The 14,889-nt window shown below is 41.8% G+C and overlaps 1 protein-coding gene across 1 annotated transcript; it reads left to right on the forward strand.

The window, feature by feature from the left end:
- The first annotated feature begins 5,421 nt into the window (after positions 1–5,421).
- On the forward strand, positions 5,422–13,964 carry CMTR2 (cap methyltransferase 2). The gene is made up of 2 exons (XM_020963655.2): positions 5,422–5,824; positions 8,274–13,964. Exon 2 carries the CDS (start codon positions 8,293–8,295, stop codon positions 10,585–10,587), a length of 2,295 nt encoding a protein of 764 aa, XP_020819314.1. The 5' UTR covers positions 5,422–5,824; positions 8,274–8,292; the 3' UTR covers positions 10,588–13,964.
- The last annotated feature ends 925 nt before the right edge of the window (positions 13,965–14,889 follow it).

A 14,889-nucleotide genomic window follows, 5' to 3' on the forward strand; every position in this document is an offset into this window, starting at 1 on the left:
CCTAGGTGAGGAAATGCTGTCAGCAGCTATCCCGGTTAACACCTTCTCTGCAACTGAAGAGTTTCCTAATAGAGGATTGAGAAGTTAAGTCACTTAGCCATCTATGCAGCCAGTATGTATATTTCCCTAAACACACACACACACCCCCAAAACAAAAAGAACCTGTATTCATGGTGGAAGTTGATAGCTCGTATGGGTCTTCTTTCATTTGCAGAATTCACAATAAAAGAAAACTTTGAAGAAAAGAGTGAAATGTACTAGTATGCACAGAACACAGATGTGAAATTGGACATTCTTCTCCTTGGGTATTGCTGTCCTAGTGTTTTAATTTATTTTGTTGTTATCAAGTCAATGAGTCAACAGCACTGCTTAAGCCCTTACTTTGTACAAGTCAAAGCTTATTCAGGAAAATGTCCGATGATTGAGATGATACCAGTGTTATCTGGACGTGTGTCCTACCAAGGTTTTGGAAAATGCTTTCTTTTAAGATAGGCATCACCTCTGAAGGACATCACATCGGTCTGAATCGCTGGGTAAGCCTTGCATTGCACTATAGGTCAGTCTGCTCAAGTGGAAGGTCAAAACAGGATTGTGCCTATCAAATGAGAAAAGGGAAGCTACTCAAGCAGCTTTTCTCATTTATTTGTGTGAGTCTGCATAACCTGGCCTGACTTTGAGCTGGTCATGAGAGGAAAAAAAAAAACCCCAACAACAACCCAACAACTAAAAAATGGTTGAATTGCTGATTTTTTGTCTGGTGGAAGAAAAAGATGAATTTTGTTATACGTAATATGACAAGGCAATAAAACCCACAAATTATGGAATTATTTGCCTTCTGGCAGTAATGTAAGCAAAGCATTCCCAGAATGAAAGCAAAATTTGAAAAGAAAGCACTTTCACCCAATAGAAAAGCCAAGGACAACCTCTCTGTTTGACCCCCATACTATCAAGGAGGAAGGTGAAGTCAGTGGCTCAATGGCTACCAGGCAAGGTAGAGGAATCTGAGTCTTTCTTTTGGATATACAAACTACTTCCCACCCCCCCCACCCCCCAAAATGAGAAAAGCTCTTGAGGTTGCAGATTACCATCTCAACTTTTCTTAAAGTTGTTTAGTTCTTGCATTTATATGTTTGCTTAGAGCAAGAACTTGAAGTACATGTTTTGAACAGTCATACCTTCTTAGCACACCGTGTAACCAGTTTTTTTTTTTTTAGGCAATTGGGATTGACTTGCCCAAGGTCACACAGCTAGCGTCAAGTGTTTCACCTGAGGGCAGATTTGAACTCAGCCCTGACTCCAGGGCTGGTGCGCTATCCACTGTGACCCCTAGCTGCCCCATGTAGCCAGTTTTGAAATCATCCCTGGGGCATACAGTGCTGGGAGTCTTGAGGCCATTGTTCAAAGCCCCTGCCACGGGATCTTGGGTAAGTCCAGTAATCCCTCTGAGTCTCATTTTTCTTATCTATAAAATGACAAATTGTTAGGAAAAGACAGGTCTTGGGCTTCTTGTAGTTCTGACATTCAATTGATGGATCCATCAATTAACAAGGATTTATTAAATATCTCTTATGTGCCAGAGAATGAAACAATCCCTACTCCCTAAGCATCTTACGTTCTAGTGGGGAGACAACAAATACATATAAATATATGTACAGCTTAAGTTTCAACTGATTAAATACATACATGTACACATATATTACATTTAATAAATAAATTACATGAAATACATTTATACATACAAATAAATTATATTTAATAAATATATTACATTAAATGCATTTATACACACAAATAAATTACATTTAATAAATGAATTGCATTAAGTACAAATATGCAGTACATACAAACTAGGTAAACACAAAATGGTTTGGGAGGGAAGGCAATAGTGGGGACAATCAGGGGAGGCTTCATGTGGCAGATGGTGCTTGAGTGGTGTCTTAAAGGAAGAGAGGGAGACTCTCTGCCTCTGAGACAGAGGAAAGGATGGAGTGTATTCCAGGAACGTGGGATAGCAAAGGAGATGGAGTATGCATGTGCGGGGAGACACACACACACACAAACACACACACACATCGGGGGGGGAGGAGAGAGAGAGAGAGAGAGAGAGAAGAGAGAGAGAGAGAGAGAGGAGAGAGAGAGAGAGAGAGAGGAGAAGAAGAAGGAGGAGGAGGAGGAGGAGGATGGGACTGAGTGAACATGTAGAGTGATTGGCCTTGGCAAGAATGGCCACCTCTGTGACAGAGACTGGGTGATGATGTCAAGGGAGGTTTTTGAGATGAAGAGAATGGGAGAAGGAGTTCATATAGAATGGTCTTAATTTTCTCTTAAAGCAAGAAGTAAAGCCCTCAATTAAATGGAGAGAGGAGGTGGGTGGGAGGCTTGAGAAATGAAGAAAGGGTTTAGAATTGCTTCTGTGGATAGTAAGATAGGGAATTAATTAGAGAGGAACAAAAAGATTACATCGCTGCAGTGAGGGCCAATTCTGGTTGGATAGTGAATTTGTAAGGTACCCAGGCGCCATGCTGTGAGACTTCTCCCTACTATGCTCTTGAGTAGGAGCAGAGGTGGCAGGCAGCAAGAATAATTGAGGGCTGATATTTAGTAAGAGATGGGCAGTGATAAGAAGAAGGAGCAAGGATGTCTAGAGCAGAGGGCAGTGCTGAGTGTTAATGGCAAACAATTGGTTTGAGATTGGAGAGGGAGATAAGTGAAGTCAGGGCAGGAGTACTGAATCACCTGAGAAAGTATTGCGTATTGGAGGGAGCAGAGATCTCCATGAAGGTGAAAAATAGGTATGGGATGGGTGAGGCCTAGGGAGAGGTAGAATGACATAGGAGGTTCTGATCGACTAGAGGAATATCAGAATTTCTAATTAGGGAAGTGGAACACTTATCAGTGATGAGGAAACCTAGTGTGTGACCATCTGGGGATGGCTGAGGCGAAGAAATACACATGAGATTTAATGAGGCTGAGTAACTGGAAGGTTAGGCAGTTTCAGGGTCCATATTAAAATCTCCTAATACAAGGGCAGAAGTTGGAGAAGAGAGGAAGTCAGTGAGCTGGACATTTTGTGCTTCGTCCCGCTCTGACAATCTGTATTGGCTCTATACAGTTCATGTCCTAAGGTCACTTCTTCAGTCTATAAATTTTATCTGTAAAAGTAAAGATGGTGGAGTAGATAACTTCCTAAAGGCTTCTTTCAACCTTGACATGCCATATTCCACATTCTATGTCCCAAGGTCCCTTCCAGAGATGACGTGCCATGCTCTGATAGTCTTCATTCTAGGCCCCAAGTTCTGCCACTGTAAAATAAAGCAAATGGGTTAGGTGATCTCCAGTTCTAACCTTCTGCCAATCCATGCATGAGGAGTCTGTCAACATGGCAAACAGCCTTGGCAATAACTGGGCCACCAGCTGTACCTCCTCACAAGCCTCTGCCAGGAAGGCTTAGGGACTTTCCGTGGCTTCAGAGTTGTCTTCTTCTTTTTTTTTTTTGGGTTAGGCAGTTGAGGTTAAGTGACTTGCTCAGGGTCAGACAGCTAGTAAGTGTCAAGTCTTTGGTCTGAGGCCACATTTGAACTCAGGTCCTCCTGACTTCAGGGCCAGTGCTCTATCCACTGCGCCATCTAGTGGCCCCAGAGAGTTGTCTTCTTTCTATGAAATTCTGCCTCTCTCCTTGGGGGTTTCTAAATTCAAAGACTAGTATTACAATAATCTAGCTGAACAGAGATGAGAGTCTAAGGAGGATTACTGCAGTGAGAGGGAAGGAGAGGAGTCAGGTGTATGAGATATTTCAGAGTTATTGCACTCCTTGGCAACTGACTGGATACATGGAGTGATTGGAGTTCAAGATGACTGAAGTTGGTGTGATGGTAAATTTTACTGAACTCCTTTTCTCCTTCCTTTTTATTTTTCATCATAAAGTATTGCTTTCTGCATTGAGAAGTGAGGGGAGCTACATTTGGAAATGAAGGTGATGTAAAAAAGAAAGAAAGATAGGAAGAAAGAAAAGAAAAATAACAGTAAGTTTAAAGATAAATTTCAAGCCCAGGGAGGGTGATCTTCAGAGAAGGCAAGTGGCAAGCAGTTATTGGAGCAGTGGGACACAGTTTTAACCAAGACTGGAATAGAAGGACACATTTCCCCGTGGCAGGAAATGCCATTGGGAGCCCTTTGTCAAGGAAGGGATGGCCATGGCCCATAGTGACAATAATTCCGCTGCCTTTGAGGTTTACAATGCACTTTCCCCCCACTATAATCTCCTGACATACGTAATCAATGAGTCTGTCAATAAACATTTATTAAGTGCCTAGCACAGTGCCAGGGATACAAAAAGAGGCAAAATACAATCCCTGTCTTCAAGGAGCACACAGTCTAATGGGGAGACAACAATTAAACAAATACGTACAAACAAGCTATATGGGAAAGAATTGAGAGAAGGCAGTAGGATTAAGAGGAGTTGGGAAGGGCTTCCTGTAAGAGATGGGGCTTTACTTGGGACATGAAGGAAGCCAGGGAGGCTAGCAGATGGAGAAGAGGGAACATTCATGCACGGGGAATGCCTAGACCCAAGATTTTTTTACTAGCACAGAAAGAAGGCCAGCGTCACTGCATTTAAGCGTGTGTATGGGAGAGGAAGGGGTAAAAAGACTGGAAGAGTGGTTGGGAGGGAGCGGCAGGACCAGCTTCTAAGGGCAAACAGAGGGATTTGTATTTGATCGTGGAGATGATAGGGCACTACTGGAGGTTATGGAGTGTGTGTGTGTGTGTGTGTGTGTGTGTGTGTGTGTGTGTGAGTGTGAGTGTGAGTGTGCGCGTGCGCGCGCGCGCTCTTGAGGCTGGCTGCTTTGGCTGCTGAATGGAGGATAGCTTGGAGTTGGTGGAGACTTAAGGCTGGTAGACCCACCAGAAGGCTACCATTTACATCGCACCTACTACGTGCCTGGCATCGTGCTAAGACCTTTAAATACTAGATCCTCACAACAACCTGAGAGGTAGGTGCTGTTACTATTGCATCACCATAGAGTCGCAGAGACTAGCGGCGGTTATTACTATTCTCCTCCAATAGCACCATGGTTGTTGTTCCCAATTCCGCCATGGTTATTATTACGATTCTTATTCTCTCTGCCATGGTTGTCCTCCTCCTCTCCTAATTCTGCCATTGTTGTTGTTGTTGTTATTATTACTGTTCTCTCCCAATAATACCATGGTCATCATTATTGTCCTCTCCCAATTCCACCATGGTTATTCTTCTCCTTCTCTCCCAGTCCCGCCTGGCCCCGCCCCTCGTGTCCCGCCCCCTAGTGACTCCGCCCCTCGGAGGTGGGGCCTGGGGAGGTCGGAGGGGACCCAGCGCGAAGACGCCCGCGCATGTCCGCTTACGGAAGGGGCGGAGCCTGAGGGCGGTCCGCGGAACAACGTCAACACGCAGACGGTTGGCCGTGCGTGACCCCGGCGGCCCGTGCTGCTTCCACGCCTCTGCTTCCTTCACCTCGTTCTCGGGGCTCTTTCCTACCTGGCGGACCCTGGGCCGGGCGAGCCCCGCTGGCCTTGTGTGATGCGCCCCGGCCCCGGCGGGCTCCTGGGTCCCGGTCCGTCCAGGGACAGGAGGGCCCGGGGACCGCCCGCCCCCGAGGAGTCATGACGGGACCAAAGGCCGCTCGCAGCCCTGCGTCCTCCCGGGCCCCGCCGCAGCCGCCGCCCGGAGCTCGGGCCCTGCCCCCGAGCCCCGCCTTCTGAGGCCGGGCAGCGACTGTGGATTCTGGGCCGTCGGGAAGCGGGCCGTGAGCTGGCGGCCTGGCCCTCCTCGGCTTCCGTCTGTCAGGTCTGTAGCGCCTCTCCGGGGAGCCCGACGAGGGACCGTGAGCCGGCCCTCCGTCCCTTCCTGGCGGTGGGGGGCAGGGACGGGCCACCTCGGGCAGGCCTCGCCCCCTTCCTCAGTGTCTTTTTCTGTGAGAAGAGGGCTTGGCCTTGGGTGACCTCGTGACCTCTGGAGCAGCAGGGGGCGGGGGTCGCGGCTCGCCCGGCCCTGGTCCCCACAGCCGGGGGCCGTCCTTCCCCCTCCCCCAGCTGTGGAGCCCCGCGCGTCTGCAGGGTGTCTGTGCCTTTACGCCTCGGTTCCTTTGGAGTGGAAGCCCCTTCAGGGCAGGGTCTGTCTGTGCATTCGTGTATCGCCTGGTTTAGCACCGAGCCGTAGTCTAGTGCAGCATAAATGCTTGTTGGGTGACCGCAACACCCTGGGGGAGGCAGCCAGTGCAGATTTATTATGCCCATTTTACAGATGAGGAAAGCCAAGTCCAGAGTCGGGCTCGTGGTGGCAGAATTAACAGATATCACCGTGGGGATTCGAACTCCCACCTTCCACTCACATCCCTTCCCTACTTTGTCCACCATGGGATGTCCCTTTCCAGTTTGACCAGGACAGAACACCGACCCTCGCTTAGCTTTGGTTTCCTCAGATGCAAAATAGGGATAACTGTACTAATAACAATCAGGTTGTTGGGAATAAAGTCCATTGTCAACTTTTAAGGGTTCTCTAATGGAATGGGCTGCCTCAGGAAAGAATGGAGGTCTTCAAGCAAAGCCCCTCTGAAAATCCGCGATGATGAGAACCGATTCTCTAAGGCTCTTAAGGACCTTCAGCGTTTTACTCTCTTCCTTTAGACTTGCTCCAGCCTGCCAGTTTCCTTCCTCAGATGGGGTCGCGACAACTAAATAGTTTTCTGGTTTGTCTTACCAGTTCTGTAGGACTATTTCCTTTCTAGTGCTATCTGGGTACTCTTTACCACTTTTAATACAGTCTGAGGCTCCACTAGTTTCATTTGCTGCCATGTCATACTTGATTCATACTAGACTTACAGTCTCCTGAAACTGTTTTTTTTAAAGGTTTATTGATGCCTTTTGTTTATACATTGCACAGTTATTTTCCCTTAAAGCCTCATACCTTTTTAAGACAAACCGTTATGCTCTTAACTCAGGTATAAGACGATATATATGTCTACTAAATATTATTTTTAAGACAAACCGTTATGCTCTTAACTCAGGTATAAGACGATATATATGTCTACTAAATATTATCTCATCAGATTTGTCTCATATCTAGCCTATTGAGATCTTTTTGAATCCTGATTCACTCAGTGTATTAGCTCACCCTCCTAGCTTTGTGTCAACTGAAAATCTGATAAACACGCTATCCCTTTCTTCATTCAGGTCATTGATTAAAAAATGTTGAACAGTTAAAAACTTTTAAGGGTTCTCCATCATGTACACGTATCTAACTCACATTTGAAACTTGAATATATAACCCCTTCCCAGCCAAAAACTATCTCGTTCTTCAGATTTTCTGATACGCACTTCCTCTCAGTCTTTCATTTGCTCAGCTCTGGTTGTATTTTGTAGCCCACTGGTATACTTGTTTTATTGTCCTCACACTCTAATTTGTAACCTCTTTGAGGTTAAGGATGGTGTCATCATGTCATTTTTGTATGCTGAACATCCAAGCAGTGCCTTGTACATGCTATGCACTTAATAAATATTTGTGAATTGAAATCTTGGTGGTGATAGGCCAGTCCAGGCTTCTAAATGACTATGGACTTGACATAGGGCTGCATGTAGAAAGATTGGGAATCAAACCCTCCTGCTTCTCACCCCTCCTTGTTCTCTGGTCATTGGAAAGTTGTTTACATTTTTTGCCAAACTCAGTGTGTCTTTTTCTCTGACATGGAGATAGTAATTCTTATACTGGTGTTAGGGAGCAAAACCCATTTAGAGGAATAAAAGGATGGTTTATGTGAAGAGTAATTTAGGTACAAATTCAAATTACACTCATAAACTACATTTATTTTTAAAGAATGAATTAAAGTTGAAATGCATTGCTGTGACCTGAATTAAAATGTTGACGTTGGCCATGCCCTTGTTGCAGGACATTGTAATAAAAATGGTTAAAGAAATGCATGTGGTGTTTATGGACCTTGAGTCCGAGCTTTTTATTCGCAGAATTGAGATTCAGAATTGTCACTAAGACCTAGTGCTTTCAAAGATTTGTGATTTTATTGTAGTAGCAATGAAATATTTAATAGTGTGCCTTGGGATTTTCCCCAGATGTTTACATGCAGAGTCCACATTTATTCCCTGGGGAGGGTAAACCTTTGAACTGAGCCTTTTGACATTTGCTCTTGGGAGTAAGGGGCAACCCAGGGTGACCTAGTTGGGTCACTGGAGGCAAAGAGATGATGGCTCATTTAACTGTGTGTTTTTGTTTTAAATTTTCATAGGTTTTAATCTAATTTGAAGATGAGTAAGTGGAAGAAGACTCCAGGTGATCAGGCAGGAGGCCTTGAAAAATTCAGTCCTGATGTTCTTACTACTGTTTCTGAACTCTTTGCCAAGAAGTTTTCCTATGGTAAACCACCCAATAATGAGTGGCAGTTACCAGATTCCAATGATGTTTTCACCTGTGATCATACAGAATTCAGTTCACTTCTTGTTTTGAAGAATTCCATGAATGAAGTAAAAAACTTATTGAGTGATAAAAACCTAGATGATTGGCATCAGCATACTTCCTTCACCAATAAAGCTGGAAAAATCATTCCTCACATGAGAAAGATTGTAAATGCGGAGCTTTGTACCCAGGCTTGGTGTAAATTCCATGAGGTATTGTGTAGCTTCCCACTTATTCCCCAAGAAGCTTTTCAAAATGGAGAGCTAAACTCAGTACACCTTTGTGAAGCTCCTGGTGCTTTTATAGCCAGTCTTAACCACTATTTAAGATCCCATAACATACCCTGTGATTGGAACTGGGTAGCCAACACCCTGAATCCTTACCATGAAGCAAATGATAACCTTATGATGATTATGGATGACCGACTTATTGCAAATACCTTGCCATGGTGGTACTTTGGTCCAGATAACACTGGTGATATCATGACCCTGAAACATTTGACTGGGATTCAGCATTTCATAAGCAACATGTCTCCTGTTCACCTGGTCACTGCAGATGGGAGTTTTGATTGTCAAGGAAATCCAGGTGAACAAGAAGCTTTAGTCTCTCCTTTGCATTACTGTGAAGTAGTCACTGCACTGATGACTCTTAGTAGTGGTGGCTCTTTTGTTTTGAAGATGTTCACCCTCTTTGAACATTGTTCTATCAACTTGATGTACCTGCTAAATTGTTCTTTTGAGGAGATTCATGTTTTCAAACCTGCTACTAGCAAAGCTGGGAACTCAGAAGTCTATGTGGTTTGTCTTTATTATCTGGGGAGAGAGGCCATCCATCCTCTGTTGACTAAAATGATGCAACATTTTGGAACTGAAATTATCAATAAAGCTCTTTTCCCCCAACATATAATTCCAGAATCTTTTCTCAAAAGGCATGAAGAATGCTGTGTCTTCTTTCACAAATATCAGTTGGAGACTATTTCTGAAAACATTCGTCTGTTTGAGTGCATAAGTGAAGTGGAACAAGCTAGGCTGAATAATTTAAGAGACTGTGCTGTGGAACACTTCATGCAAAAGTTCCAAATGAAACGCCTTTCCAGAAGTAATTGGCTAGTAAAGAAATCCCATATTGGGTGTAGTATGAATTCAAAGTGGTTCGGACAAAGAAACAGATATTTTAAAACCTATAATGAAAGAAAGATGCTAGAAGCACTTTCATGGGAAGATAAGATGGCCAATGGATACTTTAATCATTGGGCTGAAGAGCATGCTATAAGTAATGCTGGGAAAAATACTGTTTTAGAAAGTGTGTGCTCCAGTCTTGAATATCACTTGTGGTATGTCTTGGAAGGAATGAAATTACCAAAAGTAAAGTGCTCTCCTTTCTGTGATGGTGAGATTTTAAAGACTCTAAATGAAGCCATTGAAAAGTCATTAGGGGGTACCCCGAACTTGGATTCCACATTGAGACAAAAGCCACAGCGTTGCTATTCTTGCCATGTTCTTTCTGAAGAGCTGATTTTTTCTGAGTTGTTGAGCCTTACAAAATGCTCTCAGGATGAGTCAGCAGAAGGTCTCAGCAACAAAATCAAGTGTCTGGTAGTAGGTTTGTCTGCTCTTGATAACAAAATCTGTCAATCTGTGGAAGTGAGTCTTTTGGAGTCTGCTGAGCTTGCGGCTTTCCACTGTTCACTGCTTCACGATGGAGAACCTAGGTATCAGCAGGTATTTCTGGATTGCTTTCTGAGTTCCCTACCTCAGCTTCAGACAGGGGACACTTTGATCTTGCCTGTGCTGTCGTGTTTCACGAGGTTCATGGCTGGCATGGTCTTCGTTCTGCATAGCTGCTTCAGGTTCGTCACCTTTTCTTGTCCGACTTCCTTAGAGCCTCTGAGCACTTGTGCGGTCCTTCTGTGTGTTGGTTATCGGGGTCTCCCAGCCCCTGTGCTCCAGTACCTGCAGAATCTGAAGGAACTGATGAGCACATTGCTCAGCTGTGACTCTTCACATCAGGTTTTGCAGTTTGTGCCAATGGAAATTGTCCTTAATGGAACGCTGCTAGAATTTTTATGGGATTTAAACACTGCCATTGCAAAAAGGCAGTTGCATTTGATCATTCAAGGAGAGCAGCAGCAGAAGTCCACGCTGTAAAACTACAGGCAGAGCTCTTTACCTTGGCTGTGATTGCAGATTTCAAAATTCCTTTTCAACATAGTTTAAAACTGCAGGGATTTCGGTTTGGGGACAGCCCAGGTGTTTGCAACATTCAAAGTTTCTTCAGTTTCACAAAACTTCTAAGTTTTTGTAACCTCTAAGTAGACACCCATAAGTTTAAGGTTTTCTCAGCTATTGGAAAACTGACTAACATGAAATTCAACTGCTAGACTTGGAACTTTGGTGGCGGGGAGTGTGTGTGTGTGTGTGTAGGTTTGGAAGGGTAACTTTAGGGGCTTTGCCTGGGTGAATTCATCCAGATGAGTTGACTTCTTACTCATAACAGGCAAGATATATTAATCCTGTAGCACTAAATCTCATAGTTTAAAGACTGAACAGGGTAAAGGTGAGAGGAGATGAGTCACTTCTCAACAACTCTGTATTTCACCATTTCAGCTTTGCTCTTCAGGGAGCCATCTGGTCAGATTTCCTGGCGTGAAATAGCTTTAGGTAATAAATAGTCAACTTGCTCCATTATTCAGATATCTGTAGTTGACTTATAAATCCATTTTTGAGATGGGTATTTTGGAGTATTCTGACCAAAACTAACTAACTGAAATGTTATCAGGAATATTCGAACCAATAATCATGTTTGAAATGGAAAGGAAAGATTCGGTGTGCCTCATACACACTTCTGTATTAAAGACTTGTCAGTGGTGTGTTGAATTTTAGAAATGACCCTTCACAATCATTGAAATTCAGGATTTTTTTAGTGCAGATTTATGTATCTGTATATCTAGATATATAAATCCTCACATTGGGAACTTGGAAAATAGCATATGGGGAAGGGGAGTGAAGTCTTCTTGTGGGAAAGAATGATGGTTCAGTGGTAGAAATATTTTACTGTTGTAGCTATTTCAGTAGAGAACAACCTCATAAAAAGGTCACTTATGGAATAGTCAACTGAAATAACCAACACTGGGGAGTGTGGTAGGGGAAGGCTTTGCTAGTTCAGTTTGCTTTCTCTTGCACTGAATGTTAGGAAAAATAGGATTTTTGATGGAAAATACTGGACAAGTCAACGCTAGTTAGTAATTATGTGATCCCTGTGAATCAAGGAAGTTGAAGAATGTAATTTGGCATGTTCATTTAAGACATTTTTGTTGGCGTATTAAAAATAGATGCATGCTCTAATGGCTGAAGTAATTTGATAAATATTATTCTGCAGATTTTTCATGTTCTTGCCCTGCTATTTTGAGCTCCATTGTAGGTTTATGAATAAATCAGTAGCAGAGAGAAATTTTATTTTCATTTATTTAAGAATAAAAGAGGAAGTTTTAAAAATGTGACTCATGCAGACATTTTCCCTTTAAGCAAAGCTTTGGGGTGGTTTCACAGTGTTCTTTCATTTACTGTGGCCTAATTTGTAGTCATTAAAATGTAGACTCTAAGATTATAATTTATATGGAAGGACCAGCTCAGGAAAAGTGTTTTGCTGGAGAACAAAAGGAGTATGGATTTGATGTTGGTGTTTAGGAGATTATGTCACTGCTTGTCTGGTTGAGTTAGGTTTGTGAAGGAAACTAATATCCTGATTAATTGCCGGTCACCTTGTGGAAGCACTTTTTCTAATTGTAAAATAGGGGAGCCTGATAGGTAATTCATTAACAAGAGAATTAGAGACTGTTGGAAAATTATTTTGTCTGGCAGCTCTGTGTGTTGCAGTTTGTTTTTGCTACTTTATTAAGTTCTACTGTATTATTGATCAATGTGTGCTTTTTAAAAACCTTTGATTAGTCTGAAGCAGCATTGGGTAGTGGAGAGAGGGATGGCCTTGGGTCCAGGAAGACCCAGGGCTGACACCTGTGTGTCCCTAAGCAGCTTCCTTAATTGGTCATTACTCTTGGCAACTCTCTAGGGGGTCAGGCCAAATCTGGTCCACCACTAAGAATTGTTTTTATCTTCTTAAATACAGTAAAACTTTATTCAAAAATGTAAGAACCATTCTTAGCTCCCAGCTGTACAAAAGCAAGTGGGTTGGCTGACCCCTGCTCTAAGACCATAGGTTGCAGGAAAGGTGCCAACTTGCATTGGTGGGGGGAGTTTCTTTATTTGGGTGTTACCTGTGCCAGTGAAAGCTCAGGTTTAGTCCTTGTCCTGTCTCTTGAACAGTATGTGGTTGAAAACTGAATTCTAATATTCTTGATACTTAAAGGCACTTCAAAGAAGCTATTAAAAGCTTAGCTTTTTAATAAGCAGGAGTGGATCTTCTGTTTCCTCCTTCAGGCACTTTTCATCTAATTTATAGCATTTAAATTTACTCTGTAGTTGAGGCCATAAAGTTAAACGAGTTAGATGCAGATCTAGCTTCCAACAGTAGTTAGAAGTGATTTCAATAGAAAGAAAAAGGGTATCTCCAGAATGAGAAGAGGTAAGAAAGTAAGAAATCAGGTGTGTGGTATACAATGGATCAAAGGAGAGTTGTGACAAATTAGATAATGTCTATAAAGTGCTTTGCAAACCTTAAAACACTATGTAAATGTTAGCTGTTATATGGGGCTGAGTTTTTAAATTAGTTACTCTTAGTGTATTTTTTTGGAGAGTGGTTAGCAGACACAAAACTTCACAAATTTAATTTAGTTCCTCAGTAAATTCAAATTGAAAGGGAGCTGTTTGTGAATTTTGTTTCTCCATTATGTATTTATACTAAACTATGCTACTCCTAAGGGAAAAAAATAATTTTGGAACTTGTTGATTTTTTTCATGAATTAACATAATAGTACTTAGATGATTTAAGTGACATTAAATATTTTTCCTCAAATAAAAATCAGGAAATTATAATTTGTGTGTGTGTTATTGTTATATTTGGAGTGTATATGTTTTATTCTAATTTTTTAAATTCCAATTGGAATATTAATACTATGTTATTCTAGGTTTTTTAATTGTAAATCTTGATATGTAAGGAAAACTACTGAATGACAAAAGCAAAGAAAATGTATTTATTGATGTTATTATTTTGTTCATTTTTGATAAGCATAAGGAATTTAAAATTGTTTAAATACTTTTATCTCCAATATAATTAATTGAATATTTGTATTCTGATACATTGGGCATATGGGACATGAATTTTTGACTCATACTTTAAGAAATGGAAAGAATTTATAATTATAATCTGAATCAGATCTGTCGTTTCTGAGTATCCCCCTTTTCAGTTTTTAGCAGAATATGCACGTTTAAGTGCTCAGTTAGTTGATATAAAAAGGGCAACACTGAATTTATTTACAATTTTCTCTGCAATTTTCATGTCTGCTATGTTGAAATGCTATTTTTTAATGAAAAATTATCTTTGTAAATAAACAATTTTATTTAATTTACTGAAGCTTCTGGTTCTTTTTTTCCATTAGTTTTCATTTCTTATAAAACAAATTTTAAAAGTGTGGTAGCAAATATACTTTTGCTGTCTACATTTGAGAATTTCTTTCCATTCACTTCTCAAGGAGGCCAGAATTGGAACCTACTTTTGCATACAAAGCTTACTGAAAAAAAGAAAAAGTAACCAAAAATTACCAGTGGGTTTTCTCTAGTATGGTAAACTTGTTTCAAATCTTAAAGATTATAAAGCTTGACCTTTTCTGTACTTCACCTAAATACCTCTGCTTGAATCACGAAATTTTAGAAGTAGAAGGCACTTGGGCCACAGAATTAGTGGCACTTAGTAGATACCTGGAAGTAATTCCCTTTGTAATGCACTTGACACATGTTTGTCCAGTCTCTGCTCCATAGATCTCCAGTGAGGTGGGAACTACCATCTTCAAAAGCACCAGTATTGAAAGTGCATTTCGTTGCACTTTTGGACAATACCCGATTGTTAGGAAATTTTTCCTGATACTATGCCTAAATTTTCCTCTTTGCAGTTTGGTTTTCGTTTCTACCTTCTGGGGTCAAAACAGATCCAGTCCCTCTACCACATAACAACCCTTCAAATAAAGAGCGCAGTTATGTACTTATGTCTTTGCCTGTCTTCATTTCTCTTCCTCCTTCCTCGTCCCTCCCTTCCCCCCAGCCTTCCCTGTAACAGGTAAACACTCCTAATCCCTTTAACTGATGCTCTGAAGACATGAGGTGTTCAGCATCCTGGTGGTTCTCTCTGTGTTGTTAAGCTTATCAATGTCTTTCCTAAATTGTGACATCTGGAATTGAACACTATTGCAGATATGGTTTGACAAGGGAAGAATACTGAGAAGACTCACTTATTCCTAGAAACTGAGCTGTAATTAAATGCAGCTTAAAATTGAATTA

This window comes from Phascolarctos cinereus, unplaced genomic scaffold (assembly GCF_003287225.1).
Source record: "Phascolarctos cinereus isolate Bilbo 61053 unplaced genomic scaffold, phaCin_HiC Scaffold_2;HRSCAF=192, whole genome shotgun sequence".
NCBI lineage: Eukaryota > Metazoa > Chordata > Mammalia > Diprotodontia > Phascolarctidae > Phascolarctos > Phascolarctos cinereus.